The sequence below is a fragment of the Varanus komodoensis genome, unplaced genomic scaffold, assembly GCF_004798865.1.
Source record: "Varanus komodoensis strain SLA01 unplaced genomic scaffold, ASM479886v1 scaffold49, whole genome shotgun sequence".
Lineage (NCBI taxonomy): Eukaryota > Metazoa > Chordata > Lepidosauria > Squamata > Varanidae > Varanus > Varanus komodoensis.
Window position 1 is genome coordinate 2,035,009 of NW_025336072.1, and position 27,299 is coordinate 2,062,307.

At 42.4% G+C, this 27,299-nt stretch overlaps 2 protein-coding genes across 8 annotated transcripts in view; one reads left to right on the forward strand and one right to left on the reverse strand.

The window, feature by feature from the left end:
* The window catches only part of LOC123031144 (phospholysine phosphohistidine inorganic pyrophosphate phosphatase), a 168,031-nt gene extending 151,413 nt beyond the window's left edge, over window positions 1–16,618 (forward strand). For 5 of the 6 annotated variants that reach the window (XM_044445684.1, XM_044445686.1, XM_044445689.1 and 2 more), the window contains one exon: window positions 16,223–16,618. In XM_044445684.1, coding sequence (XP_044301619.1) covers window positions 16,223–16,319 — 97 coding nt within the window. In that variant the 3' untranslated portion in view covers window positions 16,320–16,618. Of the gene's footprint in view, window positions 1–6,187; window positions 6,502–16,222 lie in introns of those variants that run through there. The other variant, XM_044445685.1, reaches the window with a different exon arrangement.
* Window positions 12,961–27,299, reverse strand: part of FAM53B (family with sequence similarity 53 member B) — a 160,640-nt gene continuing 146,301 nt past the window's right edge. The window contains exon 7 of one of the 2 annotated variants that reach the window (XR_006416226.1): window positions 12,961–15,149. The gene's annotated coding sequence lies outside the window, so the exon portion shown is untranslated. Of the gene's footprint in view, window positions 15,150–21,587; window positions 22,552–27,299 lie in introns of those variants that run through there. The other variant, XR_006416227.1, reaches the window with a different exon arrangement.

A 27,299-nucleotide genomic window follows, 5' to 3' on the forward strand; every position in this document is an offset into this window, starting at 1 on the left:
TGGCTGTTTCAAAATCTTCCTCTTTTCTATGGAACTTTACCACTATATTAGGCTTAGGGGTGTGCACCAGGGTAGGGTTAAGCTTACGAAAACAAGATGTCCTGGCATGATTTTGATGGTTCAAATGCGTTTAGAACTGGCAGAAAAGATGAGCTGTGCACAAAAAACTACTCAAGGAAGGCTTTTTCAAAATCGTCCTCTTTTGAATGGAAATTTAGTCCTCTATTAGGGTTAGTGGTGTGCACCAGGGATGGGTTAGGGTTGGAAAAACGAGGTGCCCTAGCATTATTTTTCTGGTTGGAATGTATTTAGACTGGGCAGAAAAGATGAGCGGTGCAGAAAACGCTACTCAGGGAAGGCTTTTTCAAAATTGCATTAATTTCAATGGAACTTTAGTCCTCTATTAGGGTTAGTGGTGTGCAGCAGGGTAGGGTTAGGGTTACAAAAACGACATGCCATGGTAAGATTTTGATGCTTGGAATGTGTTTAGAGTAGGCAAAAATGATGAGCTGTGCAGAAAAAGCTGCTCAAGGGAGGCTTTTCCAAAATAGCATTATGTTCAGTGGAACGTTACCCCCATATTAGGGTTAGGGGTGTGCACCAGGGTAGGGTTAGGGTTACAAGAATGACATGCTATGGTAAGATTTTGATTGTTGGAATATGTTTAGGATAGGCAGAAATGATGAGCGGTGCAGAAAACGCTGCTCAAGGAAGGTTTTTTCAAAATCGCCCTTTTCAATGGAACTTTAGCCTTCTATTCGGGTTAGTGGTGTGCACTAGGGTTAGGGTTAGGGTTACAAAAACAAGGTGTGCTGGCGTGATTTTGATGCTTGGAATGTGTTTAGAATGAGCAGAAAAGATGAGCTGTGCAGAAAAACTGCTCAAGGAAGGCATTTCCAAAATTGCATTAATTTCAGTTGAACTTTACCCCCATATTAGGGTTAGGGGCGTGCACCAGGGTGGGGTTGGGGTTACAAAAACAAGGTGCCCTGGTAATGTTTTGATGCTTGGAATGTGTTTAGAATAGGCAGAAATGATGAGCGGTGCAGAAAACGCTACTCAAGTAATGCTTTTTCAAATTGCCCTCTTTCCTATGGAATTTTAGCACTATATTAGGGTTAGGGGTGTCCACCAGGGTACAGTTAGGTTTGGAAAAATGAGGTGTCCTGGCATGCTTTTGATGGTTTGAATGTGTTTAGAATGGGCGGAAATGATGAGCTGTGCAGCAAAAGCTACTCAAGGAAGACTTTTTCAAAATCTCCCTGTTTTCATTGGTATTTTACCCCTAGATTAGGGTTATGGAGTGCTCCAGGGTAGTGTCAGGGCAGTGGTGGCAAAGCCATGGCTCGTCTGCCACAGCAGCTATGCAGTGCCCTCTCTGTCATCATGTGAGCCAATTCACCCCAGTGTCACCCCAGCAGCCAAACATCAGATAAGAGTTCCCATAGCGGCTGTGTGCACACTCAGAAAGGAGTAGCGGTGCTTGGCGATGATGTTACGAGCCGCAATTCATTAGCTGAGACTCATCCGAACTTTTGCATGGCCTGTAGTGTGGTGCCAATGATAGATATACATTTGCTTGGATTGGGTATTTGGTTTTTCCCCCCTAAACTAAAAGCTCACTTTACAGATTTTACTGCAGTGTTGGCACTTTGTTTTTAATAAGTGAGTTTTGGGTTGAAGTTTGGGCACTCGGTCTCTAAAAGGTTCGTCATCACTGCTCTAGGGAGATCAGGCAGTGAGTCCCTGGGTCAAAGTGCATGCCTGATGGTGGCCCCCTCCTGCATGCCTGCCAACGGTGCCTCTCATAGTGGCAGAATACAGAGCAGAGTCCTCTAAGTGTTTTCATTCCTGATTGAATGGGCATGTTCATGTGGGGGAAGTTTTACAGGTAATAAGCAGCACACTTTATTTCTTTAGGCTATGCTTAGGCTAGCCTACAGGCTAAACCCTTGGGGCAGCATACCCAGAGATAGTTAGAAATATAATAAATATAAATGGAAGAGATAATATGAAATATAAAAACAAAGTGAGGCTAAAACAAGTTATTTCATTCACTGGAATGCATAAACAAGTCCAGCAGCTGGATTATGCTAAGTGATAAAAGCTTAAAGGACATCAGAGTTGGCACCAGGTGAACCTTGCTTGGGAGGGCATTCCACAGGTGGGAATTGGGCTCTGAAACAAATTGGAAACCACTGCAGATGGAATAGCAGTGGAACTGTACATTTTGAAATCAGCCTGGCACTGAATAACAGTCCTGCTTGCCACATTTTGGGCCAGCTGAACTTTCTTAGCACTTTTTAAAAGCAGCCTCGTGTGGAGTGCACAACGGGAATCCAGCTTGGATGTAACAGAAGCATTTGTAATTGTAGCCATCTGCTCCAGAAACCTGGCACACTGTCCAAGGCTGGGGCTGGGCAGTAGCACTGTAGTTTGTTTGTTTGTTTGTTTAGAAGGCTTCTATGCCGCCCCATTCGCCGAAGCCTCGGGGCGGCTCACAATAATAAATAAATAAGAACAGTATAAAACAATATAATATGAGTCAACCTGGCCCGAAAAAATAAAATAAATAAATAATATTAACAATTAAAATAACGTTTGAATAAAAAGGTCTTCGCCTGGCGCTGGAAAACAAATAACGACGGCGCCAGGCGGACCACTCTGGGGAGCGCATTCCATAGATTGGGCACCACTGCAGAGAAAGCCCTTCTCCGAGTACTCACCCTCCTAATATCCTTCATGGAGGGTTCCCGGAGAAGGGCCTCTCCCGCTGATCTCAAGGGGTGGGCGGGCATATGTAGTTCCAAGAACATTCCCAAGCGGTGGACCTCATTTTCCAGAGGGAGTGAATCCCTATCCAAAACTAATTGTAGCAGGATGACTAGTCTTATTAACCATAAGCACTCCTGTCTATTCTGAACTTGGTTTTTTAACCCACAAGCCTCAGATACGGAAACTATTTGGGCCAATCATCTGTGACAATAGTTAGTCAGGTCCAAAAGAAATAGTCTAGTCAGGCCCATTGTGGATCATTCAAAATTGCATGCAAATTTGGGTGTTGGACTTCTGTAAATACAACTTTAATTCTACTGTTGTTGGGTTATTGTTGTTTCACTGTTCCTTTTGCTGAACTGCGCTCAGAAACTTGCATGCAGGCATATTCCAGTTGCATGCAAATTCCATTGCATGCCAGTTACAAACACTGAGAAGGAGATTTGAAAGTGACACCCAGTTCCTATTAATTTGATGGTCAGCTTCATTCTGCTTTTGTACCTTTGATTATTTTTTTCCACTTTTGACCTTTCTTTGGATGAACTGCTTTCCTGTCTAGTGTTCAGTGACATCATATTTCCTCCTCCTCATTGGCAGTAAACCACTGGTAGTGAAATTTTACTGCAGCATTAGAAATGAGTAAAACTGGGTCTCTTGAAGCAATCACTAAGCACAGCTTGGTTTGGGTATGGAGTAATTTAAAAAAATGGAAAGGGGAGTAGAAGAGGTCAGAGATCCAACAGAAAGCAGGGGCGTAAGGGGGCAGGGGGGGGGTGACCTATCATTCCTGCTCATTAGCACGAGATGGTTTCTGTGCCTATATGGCTACATAATTAGCTGGCCAGGGCTGTGTGATCTCTCAAGCACAAAAGTAAAATGGAAATTTGTTTTAGATCCTACATTTTAACCCCTCATTTCTAAAGGTCATAAAGCAAAGTTGAATGATACATAAGGATATTGAGCTTGTTTAATTTATGTTTGCTTAGCACTGTTTGTGATAAGCTCTGCTTAAATTCATGCCTCAGCATACTTTCCTAATCTCATTTTGGGACATATCCAGATCCCAAACCATGAAGAATTTTGTTTTCCTTCTCAGTACGCTGCCCCTTGCACATCAATGGAGAAAGAGTTGGTTGTGTTCTGTCCTGGAGAACAGGTGGAACTTCAGTGTGTCCATTGGTGCTCCTGGATTTTCAACACTGAACTGGGATCCTGGCATGTTTTTAAATTATGCTACCATTAAGACCAATTCACGCAGCTGCCCATGAGATTCGTGGAATGTTGGCATTTGAGGCCCACACAGATTTATATACTCCTATACACAGTTAGCTGGAAATAATCACACTGTCTCTGCAGTGTATGCCCTATTGGGTTCTTCAAAGAGTATCAAGTCCCAAAGGATTACCATGCTACTTGAAACTGATTTGGCACTTAAATCAGCTTCTTCTTTTTCTAATAATGATGATAGCTGGCATTTATATACTGCTTTTGAGCTCAGGATGCTTTCACATACACCAGCTTTCACCAACCTGATGCAGATGTTTTGGGATACAATTTCTAGCACTCTTGATCATTGGTCATGTTGTCTGGGGCTGGTGAGAGCTGGTCCAAAACATCTGGGGCGCTCCAGGTTGGAGAAGGCTGACATTCACTATAATTCTATAATCCTTACGACAAGAAAGATAAATTTTACTAGGCACATATTTCTAGGAGTGGCGCTGAGGCTGAAAGAGTGGCTATCTTAAGGCTACCTAACGTGTAGTGGCTGATGGCAGATTCAAGAGTGCTGTGGAGAGAGAAGGGCAGTTGAAATTGTGACCCTGGATTGACTGACTGAAGAGGGTGGGTAGTTGGTCACCTATCCTTGCTAAGATTTGCAAAAGCTTTGGTTCCTTTTTGCCCTGTAAGGTGGAAGAAAAAGCGAATAGGAAATGGCCCATTGCTCCACTGCTGTCATTGCATTAGTGGAAACCAGGCTCACACAAAGATACGAATAATGTGGAAAACCCAGCAAGCACTGCTGACACTGTGTAAGCACTGCTGAGTGATATTAGTAGTAATGGCAGTGTACTGTTGGGTCTTTTGTATAAGCACACAACCTACAATGGCAAAAAGTAAGACAAGATTGTTGGAGACTCGAATCAGTGCGTTTGGAGGAATCAGTCTCTCCTTGGGAATTTTTTCCTTGTGAATGAGTGGTGTAGATCTCATGGCTATGCAGTTCACTCATGCTGGGAAGAAGTTCAATTTATTTTTTTAAATATGTATCACTTATGGGAGCTCCAGAATTGTTCTGTCCTGAGATATCTCTGAATGGTGTTGAGTGGATGCCATTGGCTGCCACACAGCCACTTTCTGCAAAGCTATTGCAGAACATTGGAGGCAATGGCTGGGGCAGAACAGCATTTGAGCAGAGCTGACCACTGCATTCTCCTGCTCTAGAGCCATGAGAGGTAGGCAAGGTGTTGCAGCTCACATGAGAAGATGATGAAAAATTGGTTCCCATTTTGCCTTGCTCCATTAGCATATTCGTTTCATAGTCCCCCAGTCTGAGTTGCCTGTGGTGGTTGGCACTGATCAGAAGAATGGGATTCTGCAGTCTCCTAGATGGTTTAGGAAAGACCTAGAAGTTAACCTATTCAAAATAAATATACCAGCTGCTACCTGTTACTTGGTGTAGCAGTATTTAAGATGGATTTTTGTTAGTACTTATGCTTGGAAGCCTTAAAATACATCCTTCTGGGTACCTCCTGGAAAAGATCCTCCCTGGTGCCCTTGAACTGTTTCTAACTGCACTGAAATATGACATGGGAGTGGGGGACCTAACCTAGTCCATCGGTAATAAAACTAAGTGGACAGAAGAATATTAACCTTGGATTTTAACAGCACAGCAGCAAGCTCTTTCCCCAGTTTTCTCAGCAAATGGGCAGAGAAAGAGAAACACATTTGAGCATTTGCTGTTGGAGGGGGTGAAAGGAGATGCCATTTTATTGAAAACAGCTGTGCTGCACACAGCAGTATACAGCAATGTTCAGGGCATCAGTATGTAAGGCGTGCATACTTGGTTTTACCAACTTCTGTAAGTTCACACTCAGGGCCATGGATCTGTCAGACCTGTCAACATTTTAATTTATTGATCTGCTGTCTGTCTGTCTGTCTGTCTGTCTGTCTGTCTGTCTAGAATGCTGTTGTTACCCTTTATCTCAAGTTCAAATGTGGCTTCATAGGATGAAGAAGATTTTAAAGTTAAAGATTTGACAGAAAAGGGGAAAGAACAAACAGAAAAGCCTTAGAAATGTTCCTCTAACACAAAGAAGTTGTTTCTTATGTAAAGTGGCAAGTTTTAAAAATCATCTGAAAGGCTTTACAAAACCCACTAGATGTTTTTATAATTTTCATTTTTTCATTCCAGCCAAGCAGACTTTCTGATATTCCTCTCTGAAATACACGTCCAGAACATTGGCCTCAACAGCTGGCAAGAGCTTCCCCTGTCAGCACCGAGAAGCAGACAAAACAGCTTTTCTCTGTAACTTGGATGCTACCTGGTCCATAAGCAACGTTTAACAGCGAATAAATTGGCAGAGAATGTTCTGGACTCTTGGGAACAAAACCTAACAAACAATAACAATTTAGTTCAAGAGAGCTCCACTGGCTGAGGACCAAACTGGCCATGATGTATAGATATTGTTGCCCATCTCCACTTTGATAAAGATAATTTCAAATGGATTTTTATTCATAAGACTTTTATTTTGGTATATGAGGAACATATGTTCACACACCAGAGTTTTGAAAAAAGCCACAGTCTCCCCTTGCACCCACAGCCCTTCCCTAAGTCTCCCTTTTGTGCCCACTTATTTTCCCTTCTGACAAGGGAAATGCTAAATTCAGGGAAATGCTGGACAACAATAATATTAAAGCAGTGGAGGTTGGGGGAGAGCTGGTCAAGACCAGAGGGAGCATAATTTTTGTAGGCAGGGGGTGACAGCTTCAATCCCTTGTGTGTTCAATTGGACCTTGGAAAGAGTCCTGCCTGAAACTAGAGAGGTCTTGCCAGTCAGTGCAGAAATGATTAAAAGATGCCCCCGTGGATTGTTTAAACAGTAGAATTTTATCTGACATAAGGGTGGCTGGTGATGGGGGGACAATTTGAAAAATTAAGTAGAAAAGACTTCTGACTGTTACTGAAGAAGATAAGAGGCCCTATTTGGTCATCCTATCCACTTGGTTAGCAAGCGGATGGGTGAAAGCAAGGCAGCACCTGCAAGCCCTCCCCTGGCTCCAGGGCCCACTGGCTCAGCAGTGTCATCCACCATCCATGTGCCAGGGGAGCATCTGCGGAGGGGAGGCTCCTCTGTGCTCATCAGTTCTTTCCCCTCTCTGCTATCTCCACTTCAGGGAGACTGTTCATAAGCTCAGATCACATTCAGTGATCTCACCATATCAGAGAGTCTGCGTGAATTAGTCTCTGGACAGTACTGTAGTGATGTTCATTTTTTCTTACACATTTTTATTAATTTGCCAAATCCCAATTTGTTTAGTTTAGGTTTTAGTCAGTGTTAATGGCACCTGTTTCTTAATGGATATAGGATTTGCTTGCCAAAAAGAGGGGGGAAGGAAATTAAAGAATCTTATATTTCATATGTGGTGCACATTCATTTTATTTATGGTTTTAGGTGATTTATTGTCTCTTTATTGTTGCTATGTATTTAGTGTACTTGGGAGCTGCTTAATGACAATGTTTTGAAGTTAGATGATAGAAAACATCAGCTTAGAAGATTATATTATTGTTACCATATTTCTGCAGAAACCGGCATTAACATAGCTGGCATGGTGATGGATTAAAGCTACAGTCCTATACTTACCTACATAGAAGTGATTTCCATTGAACTCAGTGGCACTTAACTTCTAAAAATGTGCTCACAGCTCCCAGTTCTACACAACAGGCTGGCGCAATCCCCACCTGTCTGTCCGAGGGCTTACGTGGGTGCTGCATGGATGCACTACATCAGGAAGAGACGGGATGCCCTGATATTTTATAATAACATATAATGATTTTCAGATCATAATTTTGCATAGAATTATATAAACCAGAAGATTACAATTGGAAATTCTGTTTATTGTGAGATTTGAAAGCTATTTTCACCAATAATTATTTCCACTAAAACACAGAGGACAGAGGATATGCTACAAAAATAATCTTAAGTATTTGGAATTCAACTATACCAAATATTTTATTGTTTAATTATGTATATTTTTAACAACTATAATTACTACATCAGTTCTTTTTTTTATAAAGCTTTCATAATGCTTGTATCCTTATCTGTACATGGCTATATTCAGGAATTTCTTCTAAATGAATGTATGGCTGCCAATCTACCATTATATAAACCAGTCTGCAAGGGTTCACAAATAAGCAGAATCCAAAATTTTGATGGAATTTTCCCCATCTTTACTTTGTATTAGGCTGAAGAGCTGGTGACCTCTGGATGTTGTTGGACTTGTGCTTCCATGGCTAATGGTCAAGGATGAAGAGAATTGTATTCCAACAACATCTGCAAGGTCACAAATTCCCTATATCTTATTTCTAGAATTAAAAACAATGACACTTCAAGCAACAATAATGGGACTGGCAATATGCAGACATGGAAAAGAAGAAAATCCAGAACATAGTCATGAACATTGACTGTCCCATGCATTTTACTCAGAGGGTTCAGTGACTTTCTCCCAAGCATGTGTGCATTGAATTCTAGCCTTAGTAATTACAACACCAACATGTGACAGGAGAATAGGAACCAGATAGTTTCTGTTTACCTTGCTCTAACCCTATGAAACCATGTGTATTTACTCTGAAGCACACGGAAACACACAGAAGCTTTGGAATAACTGAGGCTCTCCGCTGCTGCAGGAAGCTGGCCTTGCTCCCAAGCAACAGAATGGCTTTTTAAAAATCATGCTACACTGCAAGTTTATATATTAGAAACCTGAGCTCAAATCCTTCCCCAGTGATCTTTATCTCAACATTATTAACTTTTAAATGTTTGTCAGGGATGCGACTGAGCCAGTTCCTTAATGATTTAGTCATCTTGTTAATAGTCATCTGTCAACTGGAAGCCACAACAAAGGAGCTGGGACATGGCTGTAAGTCAATACTCTCTGCTAGGCACCCTGCCAACCCTTTCCAGGGTCCTTAGTTCGCATCTCAAGTGGCTTGCAACTCACTGCTCTTCAGGTCCCCAGGTCTGCTTCGGGATACATCCTGCTCAGGTATCTTGGAAGAAAAAGGAAGCCTGACCTCTCCATTTGCATTAACAAACCAGCGTACAGCCTCACATAGCTCTGATTTAAGTTCTACTGTCTTTAGAAAGTTCTTCAACACATGAGCATGCTCCCTTGCATGGGAAAAGAAATTCTAACAGGAAAAGACAGCTCGAGATTGGTATTTCCGGTCATTTACTCAATGTATTTGCGAACAGAATAATTATTTTACATTCCTGTTGGTTTGTACTCAAAGAAGTAGTGCAGATGAGCCTGTCAGTGGCTTGGCATAACATGTTCACATATATTGTAGGCAAGTTTTAATGTGATAACAATCTGACAAGTGCAGTTTGGTTGCATCAGGATTTTAGCAGATGTTAGTTAACATACACAGAAACATCTAGGTCCTCCTCCTTAGACAAACAAATTCCTATTTATATAGCCTGTGTCACTGCAGTGTCTGTATGTTTTTTTAATTAGCCAGTCATGCAAATACCTTTTAGACTTCATCAACACAACAAGAAAAGAAGTCAGCTCTCACTGTATCGTGTGTGTCCCATTGTATACTTCTCTTCTTTCAATACCACAGAATTTTTTTTATCTCCCTTTAGTAAGAGGGACATTACCATACCACTAAAATATTTAGACATATTAATATATTTTTACATATAGTCTTATATTTTCTTCTTCTTAACTTCAACATGTAGTGGCTAGGAAATGTAGTTTGGAGAGGGAATGGCGCTTAGGTTGTGCAAATATAAAAGGAGAAAATAATCAGCAGTCCTTTGTGGGCAGGGATTCTGGAAAAATCCTGTTGCGAGTGTTTCAGGGAAAAAAGTCTTAATATCCTCATCAGTCACTCTGGAATGCCAAGAGCAGCTTCAGGCATCAGTGGAACGACAGCACGGGAAATGCAAGTGAGTTCTGCTTCCACTATTTATCCATGTCATTAATATCCTATGCAGGGAATGTGCAGTTTCCATGCACTCCTTGTGAGACTGCAGCACACACATCCCAGCAGGGAAAATATACTTCCGATCTCTTCATTAGCATTCAGGTCCAAAGGCATGTTTTTACTTCTGAAATAGTTTCTGCAGACCATTGGGCGGGGGTAGAAGGTGTCAACAGAACATACTCCAAATATTGAGAAGTGACATTGACTTAGGGTTGGGTCCAGACTGAACTATAGTTTGAATAGGCCTGTTGAAATCAGTAGAATATATGCTTTTCCTGACTTGGATAAGTTCCATGGATTTCAAGGCTTCTACCCTAAGTTTGGATCCAACACATTTAATTCAGGGTTTAAGACAGCCATCTCCATTCAGAGGTGTTCTAAATGTATTAGAGTTCAGCTCATCCCAACTGAGGATGATGGGAGTTGTTGACCAATGCAAAAGAAAGCTTCCTTGCAGTGTGTATCATTAAATGATAGGGCCTGAACTGCCTTAGGGTTTAACCACAATGTCATTCTTAGCAAATTGAAAGTATAGCAAACAATTTCAACAAATGAACTTAATTTCTCTCTGTCCAGGAATGCTGGCAGGTACACAGATAGCTTCTACTCAGTTTGTCAGAAATAATGTGGCTGTTTTTCAAGGGGCAGAGATAGACCTTTCTGCAGTTTAAATTGTGCTGCTCCTAGAATAATGTAGCACTTGCTAATCACATTAGCATATTGGTTGCATTAACCATGGAACACTGATGAGGCCCCTTTAAAGGGTTTCAATTATAGAAACACTGACTTTTCTTTCAACTTTCTTCCATCTACAAAAATCTCAAATATTCCAAAATCAGCTAAAAGTGAATGGGAGGTGTAGTGCTTAACCAATAGCAAGGAGTGACCACAACCTAGATGAAGGGACCTTTAGGTACTGCACAGTATCTCAAAATAAAAGTGTTTGAAAGTTCTCTTATATTCCATAAAGTAGTTTGTTTTTCCTATGTCTCCATACTTGCTCCAGCTAGTGAGTGAAAAGCTGGGCTTTGCACCTTGAGCAGCTTTCATTCCTTTAATGGAGCAATACTGTGTTAGATCCTGGATCAGCATCACTGACAGAAGTGGACTTCCCCACCCACTCCATCCCATGGCAGCTGCTTAGCCCTGTGAAAATGCTACACAGAGCTAGGACTTCTTTATTTGTATTCTTATAGTTATTATTTAGGCAGACCACTGGCAAAATAAGAGAGAAACGAACACTGTGAAACCAAATCAGTTTTTTTAATTGCCTGCCAGACAAACCCTGGGTAGACAACAAAGCATAAGTTAATATACCATCGATTCTTTTAATATACCATCCAAGTAGGTCTTGGATGCTACCAGTTCATTCAGCCTAGGTAATAATTAGGCAAATGGATTTCTTCTCTAATAATGATTACATAAGTCCAAAATCCCTTTAAATATTTGCAAGTCCATTATATATGTTTATCGTCTGAATAGCCTGACCACATCTGCAGCACAATGCAGTAGATGATTTATATCTTACATATTCAATAAGACGTTAAATGCTACAAATAGATGATCTTTTAAATCTTGCAGCAAGTTCCAAATCGTATTTGGACCCCCCCCCCCCGCATGCATCATTCCAATGTTTATTCAATATATTCCTATTACACTTATTTTCCTATCTCATTTTATTCATGGTTCTTGAAATGCTGACAACAGAATATACAATTTTGATAATAATCTCTTTTGTGAAACCTAATAACGTTTTTTTTTCCAAATTTGGTTACAGGTCTCATTCAAGAAATACTATTTAAGCAAACTTTGATTTGTAATAACTGAATTATTTGAACTCAAATTTCTGTTTGCACTGTCTGCATATTCAGTTACTATCCTTTCTGTTGAAAACTTGCATATTTTCTCGAGTTGTCTTTGTTTCATTGAGTTGCAGTCACAATGACCCCCTCCTCCGAGTTTTGGAAAACATTTCAAAGAGAATACTAACAGTGGAGAAATTCCTAAAGCTAATGTTGGCCTTAGTTTCACCTTTAATGCTATATTATATTCAGCCATAGAATTTTGTACACTGTCCCTTTCTTTTCTTCAAGTACAGTCTTCCACCAGCACTGAAACTCCAGCCTATTCTAATACCCAGTGGTCATTTTGATGACTAAGGGGGCAGTCCTATTTGATGTACTGTTTGCACCCCGTGATCTCTCCAGGCTCCTTACTTTGGACTCAACATTCTGTTTTACTGGCTGAAAATGTCCGTCTAGATTTACTGCTGGGGAGGGAGAGGAAAAGAGGCTGGGGCACAGAGTGGAACCAGTGTAGCTCTACAGCTCCAGCCTTCTCCCACCCCAGCACACCCTTTTTTCCTCCTCCACCTCCCATGGTGACCTCCGGGGTGGGGGGAGCAGTTAGCACTCCTTTCTATGCCAGCTGCAAGTCTTTTCACAGGTTGTGAAAGGAACAGTGCTTAGCCTTCAGGATCCCAGCTCCACGAGTGTAGGATCACAGAGCTGGGACTCCAAAGAAATCTATAGCCTCCCACATGATGTCAGGAGGCTGTAAGATTGCACCTTAAAACATTACATCATAGCTACTAATGTAGCTGCTTGAAGACAACAGTCAGTACTTAAGACTAAGAGCTGTCTTTTCTTCCATTCGTATGTGAAAACTTAATTGGCCTGGTTGCCATATCAAAAGGTGTGCATAGCTTATGTATAGTATAAATAAATTGCTTTTGTAAAGAAATGTGATTTTGGAAATATTATAGGAAGTGTGAAATACTTTCAAAATGAAACAGTCATGTCTTGCATTTTATACTCTACTGAGAAGTAAAAGAAAAGTTTTAATTTGGCAACAGAATTTTTTTTCCCATTGAATTAAAAGTGTCCATTGACATGGGAACCATTTATTCTTGTCATTTGCTTGTGAGTTGCTGGCAGTTCACTAAACTCTGATGCGTATAAAGGAAAGAAAACACATTCCTTTGAACACTGGATTTTATTTTTGCACTCTACAAAGGAAACTGCAAAACAAACAACAGATTACCAGATGGGCCTATGTATCAACATTAATAGCAAAGATTCTGAACTCAGGGTTAAAAGGTAATAAGATATGGTTATGTGCTATGACAATTCAACTCTGAAATTGCTGCTTTGAAAGACAGGAGGGCAGCACTCTGAGCGGCACCTTCATGCACCCTGTTTAGAGTCCCTTGGGTGTCTGATGCAAGTACCCATGCAGCACCTATTTGTTTGTTTAAAGTATTTTCACCTGCTGTTCAGCCCAAATGGCTTCCAGAACAGCTTACAAGGAAATCAAATATTCCCTGCTTGCAGAGTGACCATCTAAAGGACATGACAAAGGAGGGACAGGGATTCAACGAGTCGTCCAGCAGGATGTAAGCACCATGGAAAAGCTACTTCTTCCTCTCCTGCTTGTGGCATCCATTATGTCAGTTTGTTTGGGGGCAGAGTCAGGTGAACCTAGCATCTAAATGTGTGTGTTTCTATTTAGTGGATGGGTCCCCTCTCGAAGCACATCTCGATGCAGTGCATGGGTCAATTAATCAAGTGGCCATTCTAGGTACATTGGTGCTCCAGAAGCTGCAAAATGTAGCAAGGTGAATGTCACACCTCAGAAAAGAAGGACCATAACCTCCAGGCAACTCCAGGCCCTGCATAGATATCTGATATGCATATTATTTGTCATGACTTTCTTCTATACATAGAAAGCCAATATATATTCAGGCGTATATTCATGTCCTTCATGTCATTATAGCAGCCCAATGGCCAACTTCCATTTCAGAAAAGCTCTAGGGGTCTACATTCCAGTGGTGTGTCCAGCCAGAAATGCAAACATAGCAGCAGGTAGTTATTTCTAGTATTACTGCCCAAAACAAAGTATTTAGAGATGCATTTTGACTTTTTCGAAAGGAGAAAAAAGCTGCACAGAAGCTGGGAAATTACCAAACAAACTGTGCTTGGGTGAAAGGGGGACAATCTAGGGAATCCCATTCAGCTGGACCTGAGTTCCCCACTCTGCACTATTATCTTCTTGCCTTCCTGAAAATCCTGTGTATGAGAAATTAGGCTAAGACAAGTTTACACACCACAAACATACAACGTGTTCTGACAAACAGGCCACCTTCAATCCCACAAAAAAGTCTTTTCCTAGCTTAGGAATCCAGTAGATGAGCAGGAGCAGTGAGGTTTTTACTGGCTGGTTTTGCACTTTTTGAGGCTGTGTGTGCGTGCATTTTGTTCCAAAATATATTGACATGCAGTGCCCCTATCCAAAGTTTACTGTCTACTTTTGTTTACATATTTTAAGTAAAGAGCTTTAATGTGACACGGTTAGACAACAGTACCACAATGTGTGTGTTATGTTGCTATCTTTGTTCTGCTCTCCTGAATGTGAGCAGGTCAACATATGGGTTGGGAACTCAGGTTCTCACAGCAGCACCAAAAGGTCTCTCGGAAAATGAGACTGCTGTCCTCAGATGTTTCAGCTCTGGTGTGGCATGAGTTCTGTCCTTCCACACTGTACTCTGTGGTGACTAGACAACGCCTGAGAGCTATTACGTGCACAAGTATGTGCATAATATGACTTGGTGTAAGATAAGAATTAGCCCAGGGGCAGAAAGGAATATGCCAGAAGATTCTAATTTTTACTTCACATTACACTGAAGAGATCAAAATGTTCCTTTTTCCTTCTCCAAAGAAATGTATCTGTTACTGATGAGGAAGGGCCTAAGGAACCTTGTAAGAAATTTAATTACCCTGAGAAAATCGGTACTTCAAAAGGGAACAATCCTCTGGTAGGCTTACCTCAGGAACTAAGACATAGGAAGACTTGTTCTGACAAATATCATCTGAATCCTGCAAGTGGCATCCATAGCCAGCATGAATCTCTTGAGAAATGTGTCTTCACATTTGAGGAAATATCCTTCAGCAAATGTAGCCTTGCCTTTTACACTGTTGAAGAGAGGAACTTGTAGAGTGAACAACCGTGTTCTCGTGTCTGTCCCTGCAGCCCCTCCAGGAATGAGCCAGTCTCTTAGGAGGCATTCAGTTCTGGTTCCCATCTTAGTTGATTTGAAAACTCTTGACCTTCATTATCCTGAAATACTCTTGCTATAGAAATTCCAGCCAAAACATACTTCCGACCTCTGGAGGATGAGGGAAGAGGAAGAGATACAGTGGAGTGTGAATTAGCAAATAACAAGGGACTAGAAAAGAGCTGTTACACTAAAATGGTGTGCATTTTAAAGGTCATGACTAAATCGACTTTGTTATGGAGCTAGAAGTGACTGGCTTTATAGAAGATTCATGTGGAAGGTGTGTGTTTTGTAGCTCGACTACATAAAATTATGTCCACTTCATTAAATACAAGGTAACTATCTGTATTTTTGAAGTGAGCTAGAAAAATATTTAAGCCCTTAATAGCTTCTGCTTCAGTCACAGGGGATTCTGTTTCTGTAACACTGAACAAACACTAACATGGAAGCCCTCTTCAGCTGTTCTAGGCATTCTTGGGCTCTACATATGAGGGAACCAGTCGGAATGGGCACATGAGCTTCCCTCCCACTATTGCTGTCCTGGTCACCTCCCACATAAAGCCTTTTCCTTGAAAGTTTCCCATGGAATGTAGAATCCTGATTTTTAAGGGTTCTAAATCATATGCAGAACCTTTATGGACAAAGAACGTCCCTTCCCCGAAAACTGTCACCCTCTCATGTGAAAGGTGATGGGAAAAACAAAGCCGGGGGGGGGGGGGTGGAAGTACCGCCATCCTCTGCATGTCCCCTCTTCTTGCATAGAGCCTGCCCTCTCACAGAATGCCAGAAGAGGACTTGGGGGTGGGAGGAGCTCACCAGGATCTGGTTTCCAGATGGCAGGACTCATGCAAGCAATCCAACCAGTTATCCAGTACGTATTTATATTGATAAAGAGATCATGTTGATTGAGTGATCACAGTTATATGTGACAGCAATTCAAACTGGAGCAATGCTAAGAAAAAAGAATAATGAACTTGCAGGTACAAGTGTAAGATTTGCACCTGGCCAGTTTTCACGATTAGCCTATCTGTGAGAGAAGTGATGCTGCTCAAATGGACCGAAAGCCCTGTGAAAACTGTCCCTCCAGATCAGGGTTTGCAACAATGAGAAGGGGATGCTGCCTGTTATTTCCGTACCCCATTCACTTTTCTACAGGTTCTGTCTTCTTGTCTCCTTTTGTGCAGGCCTTGTGATGAGCAGCACCCAGATGTGAAGGCAGACGGTTATGTGAACAACCTCGCAGAAGCCGTGGACGTGATTCTGAAACAATTGCGGAAGTAAAAGTGCTCCTGGAAGTGACTGGACGTGAGGCCTTTGACATCACAGTGCAGACTTCCATTCAACTTCTTTATGTATCTGTGCCCAGTTTTCAATCTAATCCCAGCAGCACTACATATACACTTCAAAAGTTTAGTTTTTTTCTAACTTGCCATTGCAAGAAGCTGTAGACGGAGATGCCAACATAGTCTGATACATAGTTAAGGCCACCACCCCCTACCCACAAAGAATCTTTTGAATCTTAACTGTTCTGGATGAATTTAACCAATACCAAATCACTGAATAAACATCTGTTCCACATACCACTTGGCCTAGAACCTGTTTCCTGTGTTGCCTTGATTTCCCCAGCCCTTATTTTCTAGAAGAAGGCCTAGAGAGAGTGGCCACTCTGACTTCAGGTCACTTTCCTAAGAAACCAAGGCAGAATTAGTTTGCTCCAGACTTTGCTAACCCAGTGCCCTCCGGATGCATCGCGCGTGAGTTCTCTTCACACTTCTTCAGCCAGCCACTTCCAGTCTGGGGGTGATGGGGAACTGAATTCCAGCACATCTGGAGGGCACTGGCTTAGGAAGACTGGTCTGATTCTTAACCAGAGAATGGGAAGATTATGCTTCTGGGCTACTCTCCAAGAGGAAGAAGTGCTCTCCTCAGAGGGAAGGCAGGCATGTGTAAAACCGTGATGCTGCTTTGCAGTCAGCCTCCTCCATCCAGTCCAAAGAGACTGCTCTTCTTCAGGATTGAGCTGGGGGAGGATCAAGGGAGGTTGGGGAGAGAGGTTACTCTGTATGCTACCAATGGTGGCACCCATCAATCTCCCCGCCCCAGCTGCTGGGGTAGCTTTAAATGAGGAAAAAACATTTTAATAAAAGGCAGTGAATGAATACACAAACATAATATGGTTCATTTAAACATTTTTAAAAGTCTGCATGGCCTCCCTGAACTCTAAGAGGAGGGGCAACCCAGGCGTCTGAGCCAGCATTTGATTCACTGCTCTGCACATCTGTTTTTTCAATTGCAATGTTGGGCTCCAGGACCCACTATGGGTGCTCTTTTTATATTACATCTGCCTTTTCTGATCTGGAAAGTAGTGTTTGTTTTCCAACAAGGGAAAGAGTTGTTTCAGAGTTTTGAAGTTAGCCCTGGCAATAGCCATGCTATTTCAGAAGTGTTTGGTGTGCAGCTGCTGTGAACTCCTGATGGAACCAGAGCTAGAGGAGTGCTCGGCACCTCAGAAGAAGTGAGTTTCCCCCTCTATTTTGCTCCCACGCCGTTCTGTTCATCAGCTGGGTTCATACTTCATCTTGAGCAACATGCACAGATGCATTGAGTTTCACTGATTTGGAGAGATCCCAGGCTTCCACAGCTGAGCAGCTTCTGTCTAATCATATTGTTCTTCTCTCCTAAGAATAGCCTTACATGTAGAGAACTGTGTTCTAGTGGTGGAAAGGGCTGGAGTTGGTCTTCTGCATTTCTGAGCAGAAAGACCTTGCCTTCTATTGCTTGTAATGCAGCTCAAACACCTCCCTGGAATAGAAAGGGAGAATCAAATTATTGTGGCTAACCTTAGCACTGCAGTGCAAGAGCATGAAGGCCTGTGTGCCATTTCAGCTGGTAAGAACATGAGGAAAGCCAGGCCAGATCAGAGCTAGCACTCTGTTCACATAATGGCAGGCCAGCTTCTCCCAGGCTCCCTCAAGCAGGAGGGTGCAAGAGTTCCCCTGCCTAAGCACCTGAACAGCCAGCGCCAACAGGTGTGCTGGTTGCGGGCATGATGGCATGTAAGGCTAAATCAAGAGAAGCCTGAATTAACAGCTCCACCTGGCCCCACAGCACACGCGTGCCACACATGCACAAAGGGTCTGGACTGTCACCTGGCGGGGTGAAGCTTTCCTGGGGGCTCTGCTTTCAGCAGCAACTCCAGAGGCTAAGAAGATCGCCCTTAACCAAATGATGATCCCCATGTATCTAAAAGTGCCTGTTAAGAAAAAGTCTTTGAGAACCTCCTTCTGCCATTAGTTTTGTCTGTGGAGGGACCTTGTGTATGAGGCATTCAGTCAGGGGCTTCCTGGGTAACGGTTCCCAGGATGTTGCCCTCCTTGCCAGGACAGGGCAGGGGCAGCTGGCACCCTCAATGCTTCCCTTCTGCCAGCAGGCATTTTTGTGTTGTTCCAGCAGGTTGTTTGCATTTAAACTGGTCTGCCAGGGTTGGTGCTGCTTTTATTCTGCTAGTGTGGTGTTTTCAATTGCATTTTAATACTATTTTAATCAAGTTTTAGTTTTGAAATCGGTTTTGTGCTAGCACTTGGCCACGAAAGTCTGGGTCCAGATCAAATCAATAAACGACTGGGAGCTCAGATCTCCAGCCTGAAGTGCAAGAGCCTCGATACAGGCTTACAGGCTCTCTCTGCAAGCCTAATCCTGCTTCTGCGGGAGTACTCCCAGCGGAATGCAGTGGGGCTTACTGCTGAGGATTACATTTCACATTCCTTATAGCAGGAATGAGCACCTCCCCTACTGTGGAAGCCAGTGAGAAGGGAGGCTAAAGCAGAACCTAACAGGTCCCTTGCCTACAGCACATCTAGGGCCTTTATTTCTCCACTGAATTAGACTGAAGCAGCATCAGCAATGAGTTTGATACTGCTCCCAGTTCTTATAATTTACGAGCACTTCACTTACTTCAACTGTACTTGAGTGAATAGCTCCATCACATGCAGTGAGTTACTCAGGAGAGAAAAGCATGTAGTGGTGTCAGAATCCTGGGCCAGTGGATTCTACAGGAAGGAAGGAAGGGGCCTGGGCATTCTTCCCACAGGAATACTCCCTCTGCGTGGCAGATGCGCAGAGGGAGTATTCTACCCCTCCTTGGCCCTATGATAGTAGTTATGTTCATGCCCTGGCAACTGCAGATTCCCTTCTGGCCATGAGTATGTCTGGGAAATTACAGGCCAAGGTATCTGGAATCTGTGGAGGACAGAGCTGAGGGCACCTTCAGTTCTCATTCCACTCCAAAATCTGTGCCATGACATCCAAAGGAAGGTCAAGATTGTTCTGGACTCTTTTGCTCAACCTCAGCAATTTGGGGGATGGAGATCTTTACAAGATCTTCCCTGACATGTAGAAGGGTGGGGGAGTATGGGGGGAGTCTTTTGATGCCCCGTCTTCCCAGACTTGGGTTTTCCACCTCAGGGGTAGGACTAAGGTCTTGAGTTCATGCTTTGCAGGTGACACATTGACTCTTTATCTGGTCCTGATTTCCTCCTAGGACCAAGCCACACATGGCACAGTTAGCACCATTAGCAATAATGTGAATGTGCTTTTGCAACAGACAAGGAGTCAGGCTCCCAAGGAGCCTGGTTCAAAATGGGGTTTTGGTGAGGAGCAGAAAAGCATTAGCCCAACTTTCCTCAATCTGGTGCCTTCCAGATATTCCTGCCCTTGCCCTTACCAGCTTGGGGGCTGGTGAGAGTTGCCTTCCAAACATCCAGAGGGTGCCAGGTTGAGGAAGCCTGCTCCAACCTTTGCCTCTTGCTACAGTCCCAGTCTGGGTCAGGGCCCCAACCCATCTGCACTGGGAGGAAGGCTCTTCTTGGCAAATAGCAAGCACCGATGACTAGGATGGCAGTGAAATGGTCGAGGGCAGAAATTTACCTTCATCCCCTTCTCATCTTGGTAAGGGTCCCAATCTGGATCTAATAATAATAATATTAATCATCATCATCAGTTAGATAGAAACACTAACTGCATGAATCACAATGTTGTCTTTTGCTTGGCCCTCAGCCAAAATATCCCTGGCTCATGCCTTCTGATCCCAAACAATCACTAAATGTTTTCACATGCTGATTATTGCTTGAAATGGCAGTCAGTAGCTTTATTTAAATGATAGTATTGAGCAGGGAAGAACCCTTTAGGAGCCCCTTTGCCATACAGTCCACCTGGCCAACTAAGGTCCTCGGGGATAATCTTCTGTAAGGTTAATGTCCACCACCCAAAGGACTTTCTCAGTGGCTGCCCCTAAGCTGCAGAATGGTCTGCCCAGAGAGATGCATCTGATTTCCCCAATCCCCACTTTTAAGAAGGAGTTGAAAATGTCTCTCTTCTGACAGGCCTTCCCTGATGGGTTCTCTTGTCAGTTGTATTTAACATTGTCTTAGTCAATATTTCTCACTGTTGATTTTAATTTCTTGCAAACTTCCCAGAGCCTATGGGAATGGGGCAATATATAAATATTAAGACAAATAAATAAATCCAGTCACAATGGTGCTGATATGCAATGAGATTTAGAAGTGAATTTTTATGCTGAACCATTTTAACAAATAAAGAGATGTGGTTTATGATTGTATTCAACAGCTCTGGTTTGGGTTTCCCTTTCTGTGTACATAAAGGTATGCACTATTCACACACCATATACATCTCTTGAAGAAATGCTACTTTGCAGCCTGTTCTGTCTAAACCCCATTTAAATATTTAATTGGGGAGATCAAGGACTCAGCCATGCTGTGTTTACCTGCACTTTGTCACAAACAAGTTGACTTGCTGAAGTGGTTCCCATCTTCCTGGTGAGGCCGTGGGGCTTTTCTGCACCTTCCTTTGGCCCAGGCGTCTCTGCTACCTCAAAAAAGACTGAGCAGGCTGCTGCAGTCAAACCTCTTTTCCCAGTACATTTGCATGTTTGTGATGTCTTTTAAGGAAGAGTCTTCAGTTTGTACGGTTTGGTCCTTCTTTGCGGACTCTGTGCAATCACACATAGGGGCTTTGCCACAGAGCAAACGTGTGTGGGCAAAGCCCCTATGTGTGAATGCACAGAAGACCACTTGAAGAATGACAGTTACAGGTAAGCAACCTGTGTGTTTATATTTGGTTCCACAAGCCTTAAAAGATGTACTAAAGATTGGGGAAGTGGGGGCAGAAAGATCCTGTAAAGAAATTTGTTTTTTAAAAATCCAGCATGTTCTAGGACAATGACCTCTGCACTCCCAGGTATAAACAGAGAATGGTCAAGTAGTGGTCAAGCTTTTGCTGTCTTCACTAGGAAGGGATGAAGCATGCTCCATCTAAGGTTTTGTTCTTGTTTTTTACATATTTACATAATTCCTACCTTGTGGAACTGAATGCACCTTGCAGTCAAAAATCCATCCCCTTCTGGACTTATGATGCATATTGGGTGGAGGGGAGGATCACACATTTGAAAAATGTGCAACAAGAGCCGCACACACTTCTACAATGTGCACAAACACACTTCAGTCATGGGGATATCTACAAAATATGTGAGGATGCAGGAAAAATGTATTTTTATTACATATTTGTACAAATAAGTATCTGATGCTCTCTATGCAGTTCACCATAATTAAAATCATGAAATACAACCAGATTCAATATAATATAAATAGTTAAACATTTTAAAGTGTAGTACAATAAAAATGATAGCCAACTAGAACCTAGAAGCAACACCAAGATACATGCAGTACAAGATTTAAAACAGAAACTGAAAAACCAAAAAAGGACCAAAACACATGCAGATTCCTTTGTGGGAAAAGGCCCAATGGCATATCAGCCTTGGTGGTGGAAAGCCAGAGATATTCCCAGCCCTAATCTTCACATTACATTTGCAAATGAATAAACATGGTTCAAAATAACCCCAAAGCTTGATGTTCTTGCTGCTAGTTTTGGTCATGTGCAACCTCTGCATGTAGCAGACGGCCGCGATCAAACAGCCTAGAATTGTCAGATCTGGTGACTGCCTGTTCTAATCTCACAGGTTTAGGTTACCTTTGTGAGTTCTTTTTTATTTGAATGTAATATTGTGCCCAAATGTCAGCATGTTGAGGGGATGCTGAAACAGACTCGCATATACAGCCTTATAATAAGACTTTGCAAAACACAGTCTTAACAGATGCTAATAAAAAGAAGATGATCTGATTATTCCACTCATTATCAGATTTTCTTTTGGCAGCATCCTCTGCAATACGAGAGGTCACTCAAACATCTGGGCATTTTCTTACGTTCCTTCAGCTATTTGCACAGAAACATTTTGGATGTTGCAAGGCTTCTGAAATGTGTTTTCCATTGTTTTCTTTGCTGGGGATATTTTGATCTTCTTCATTTTTCAAAGTAGTTTTCCTCCATGAAATGACGCTAAGCCTGTGGGTGAAATGATTTATTTTTGCACTGGACTTTTATGGGAGGGTGGGTGAGTGGTGATAGATTCTTTGCCTCTTAAGTCTCCACTGGGGGATAGCTAAAAGGGAATAAGGGAGAGATTAAGGCTCTAGGTTTGGAGAAGAGAAAATAAGCATGCTACAATATAATGTATCATGGGTTCAATCCAGGATCTGCTTTCTACTGGTAGAATTGCCTTACTCAGAGAAGCTGCCTGCCATTCGTCTTTTGAGATTTCTTGTCCAGCCCACCTCACTGTCAAAGCCATTCGGCAGCTTCCTCCAATCCTCTGTGTAGCATTTTCAGAGATGTGCCACCGGGAAGTCCACTTCTGCCTGTCTAGTTGCCCACAAGAGCCAATGAGCGCATTGATTGATTGCTCTACACAGCACATCTAAATCTACTTAAGGATAGGAGATGGGGTAGTAAACTGATGGCATCATTAGCTAACATTCTCATAATAGCCCTGTGAAAATAAGTCATTACCGGATAATTAAAATGGGATTTGTTCTTGCCCAGGCAGTTTCTTTCAGTTTGTTTGTCTACTGCTTCTCCTTCAAAAAGCAGGTTGCATTTTCTTAATCCAAGCAGGATTCACTGTTTTCAAGCAAAGTTCTTTCTTTTGGTGACCTAACTAGGGTATCCAACTAATGTCTGAGCTGGTGCCTTGGCACTAACTTGGTAAGTGGGCTTGAGAAAAGGAGAGAAGGTGAGTTGGTGGGAGAAGGTTGGATGCCGAAGGAGAGGGATTTGGGGGCTGAATAGCTCCTGTTAAATAGCAGCCAGAGATTAATTCAGGCATCAAAGTGCTTGTCTTATGTTTGCAGTGAGCATTTTAGCATAACAATGAATTTAAAGGTTCATAACCCTTCCTGATGCTCATATTTCTAGACCAAGTAGTACGAGTCTCAGTGACACCATTAGCTTCAATAGTCCCTGTTGGGCTCAAACCTTAGATCCTTACATTTGTCAGTGTGGCTGAATTAAGTACATCCTTTCAGTTGTAGGAAAACAAGTGATTTGGTTTCTACAAGAGTTCTTGGGTAGTTTTTATATGCAAGTGTTCCCTGGGATTTTATGAACATTGATGCACTTATCCTTTTGTTTTTTGACAGTGTATGTGTTGCTGAATATGCATGACAGTAAGAATATATACTAGATAGCATGGCTCAGTTCTCAACAAGGTTGTTCATGTGCTGGATCTCAACTTTGTCTGTTCATGTCTTCTTACATGGAAGGCCTTCTTCTATCCACTAATGTTTTCGAGTGGTGAGGTCATGATTTCCTGCATACATTTAAAGGCACTTGTTCTTTTGAAAGTGCTGAGCAAGTAACAACATGAGGAAAACAGGGATTTTAAAACTGCATTCCCACCAGCATAAGCTGTTTTCAAGCTACCAGTACCTGTAGGAGATTCAGTGTAGACTGCATTCAGTAGATCTTATATCTTGTGTATATTTGCCACAGAACAGGAAGATTGTGGCTACTTATTTGCATACTTGGTGTATTTGAGCAGATTGGTGGAGACAGGTGACCGGAACATTGTTACTGTTGAAGGGTATCTGAAGGACTAGTGCCATGATGGTAAGAAGACAATGTCCAGTCATGCCCCTCCTGCCAGACACTACTGATGCTGCTAGATGTTGTTGGATTGCATCTCCCATCATCCCTAAAACTTCGGTGTGCATGCTAGGGGTGATGGGAGGTGAAGTTCAGCAACCTCTGGTTCAATGACCTATCATGGTGCTAGAAAGTACAAGGTGTTGATTATGACCTACAAAGCCCTAAACGGCTTGGGTCCTGGCTACCTGAACGAGCGCTTACGTCCGTATATGCCCGACCGCCCTTTGAGATCTGCGGGAGAGTCCCTTCTCCGGGAACCCTCCATGAAAGAAATTAGGAGAGTAAGTACCCGGAGGAGGGCTTTCTCTGCGGTGGCGCCCAACCTATGGAATTCACTCCCCAAAGAGGTCCGCCTGGCACCGTCGTTACTGGTTTTTCGGCGCCAGGTAAAGACCTTTTTATTTAAACATCATTTCAATTGTTAAAACATATGATCTGGCCTGGGCAACTTCTTCTTCCTTCTCTTTCTCATCCTATATTTTTATTTTATACTGATAATTTTAATTTTGTATTTGTAAATCAATGTATTTTTTGTATTTTTATATTTAATGGTAATTTATTATGTACTATTGTATTTCAATGTATTTTATCATGTTGTAAGCCGCCCCGAGGTTTCGGCAAGGGGCGGCATAGAAATGTTATAATAATAATAATAATAATAATAATAATAATAATAATAATAATAATGCCTTGCCTCCATCCATCCTTTTTCCTGATGCTCTGGAAGCAGCTTCTTTTAAACTTGTGCTATTGCAACCTGGGCCTCTAGAGGCTGCAGTGCTTGCTGTAGACCTGAGAATTGGGGGCTGGACAGAAAAGGTGAATGTGTTCTATAGATTGTCTGTGCAGTACTGCATTATGGAGAGGGCTTTTTTTGCAGGATAACATGCCTTGAGAGTAAATGGTACTGAAGTTTCACTGTAAAAGAACACCTTTTGCTTTCCTGATATCCTTCAAAAGCTGTAAATGTCTTGACCATGTTCTAAATGACTATCTCATTGAGTGATGGGCTGCCATTTGATCTCCCTATGTTAATAGGCCTTCCCTAGAAGTCTAGCCTGGTTGTGTCTCCGAGCAACGAGCTCTCCTCAAAAAATCACAGCTTTTTCTCACTCGTGCTGTGAAGAAGAGACCACTGTGCTTTACTCCGATAGATGAATCTGAAAATTTTCCCATAGAAAGATACCTGATGAAAGGTGATGATTGTGGAAGTGGCTAAAGATCCTTTGTCCTTTCCTGGTGTTTGTTTATGGTCACCCCTGACCATCCCTAAGCCCAAAAGATGCACACCATAGCTTTGCATGCAGTCACTATACTTAGCCCTGTGGGAATCCTTTTAGAGATATGGCAGATACTGTCTGTGATAGGACACTGGCCAAATTAACTCTGGGCCACCTGGCAGCAGAAAGCAGTGTTACAGAACATGAACTAGCGGTTGCGTCTTTGAATCAGTGAACAGGAGTTATGCATCCCATTTCTGATATGGTGTGACTTCCAATCATTACTTGGTTGTGTGCTACACTTCTTTAACATATTCAAGCAGATATTTATGGAATTTAACATCTCAACTTCCTGTAAATGTAACCTCTGCTTTGTGGCCAGTGCTGAGTAAAGGCAGATCCCATGGAGGTTCACTTTTCTTGGAGTCTAAAATCCTGCTTCCCATTCTCTTTAAGCTTAGGAGTGTTTCTGATGGCAGATGAACTGCTGGAGTCAGGGCTGCTCTCGCTTAATGAGGTATTCTGGAACTGCAGGATCCATGTGCATAAATGCATAGGCAACATGCAGGGGCCAATTCCAGCTTTTCCCAGCCTGGTTTCTATCAGATGTGCTCGATAATGGGCATGCTGGCTGGGGATAATGGGAACTGTAATACAACAGATCTAGAGGGTACTGTGTAGGGGCGGAGGAAGCTCTGCTATTATTCATTGTTCAGATCATTCATTTTCTTTCTGCTTCTTTTGCAATGTTCTTTTTCATTGCACTGTATTTGAACTTTAGCCTACAGAGACAGAGGATCCCCTTAACCTCCCATCTTTTAAAGTAAAATGGTGAGGCCAGTACAGGCAAAGTATATGCTTCAAATGCTGCCGCCGCCGGCACCACCTCTATATGTGGGAAGACTGGCATTCCACTGCCCTTACTTAAATGAGGGATGAATTCAAAAGTCAATTCGTATATGCCTATTATCAATAGCTAGGCAGTTGGGGCTTATGTTGTAAGGATCAGTCTTTACAAAATTATACTCTGCTTCTGGGAAAACAAGCATGTTGTACACAAAGAGTTAGCACCTAGATGTCTCCCTGCCATCTAACTTTCTGGCTGCAAGGAATATTTTTGCATTCATTTGTGTGCCACGCATCTTCCCATTAAAGTACATAGCATTGCCATCTTACTTGTTCTGGAACAAAGCCAGAGAGAAGGGATGAATCTTCCATTAGCATCAAGGAATGTGAGTAAACGCAGTTACATCTAATAATTTAGAATAAGGTTAACGACTAAGAAACTGGGCTAATGATTTCCTACAGTGGTGCTACCATTCCATATAGGAAGAAGCATTCTTTGATTGTGACCAGAAGAAATGGGTGAAGCAATACAAGGCCTATGAACAGAGCAGCCTTGATTAGCTATGCCTTCCTTGCTCCCTGAGTCACGTCAGCCGGAGCAGAGGGGACGGGAGCAACTAGAGGGGATTCACACTTGCCCCAGAGGTGAAAGAAAGCTCTTCACTCCACATGAGAACATGCTGAGCAACACAGACTGAACCTATAGTCTTACCTACAAGCAGAACTACTGCTCAAGGTGAATTGCACATGAATGAATGAGGTACTGTATAGGTAAGACTGGGAAGGACTCAACCCACTCCTTCCTCTTCTTTGCCCTTTATAATGATGGGGAGTTTGCAGCACCAAGAAAACTCAACACTACAGATTTTTTAGGCCTACGTGTAGATGTTGCTCATGCAGTGGTGGACAAGAGCGGGCCATCTGCCAGTTCTGCTGTGCTGTACTCTGCCCATTTCTTAGTGCTCGAGGAGTGTGGTTAAACTATAATCATGAATGAAAGGTGGGATACTGCAGTTTCATAGGTGACATGACTGTCTGTCCAATATTTCTCAGTACTACTCTTTGGGCAAACAAAAGATTGATTTTTTTAAATGGTGATGGAATCTTGGTAACTGGGACAACACTGGAAAGCATAAAC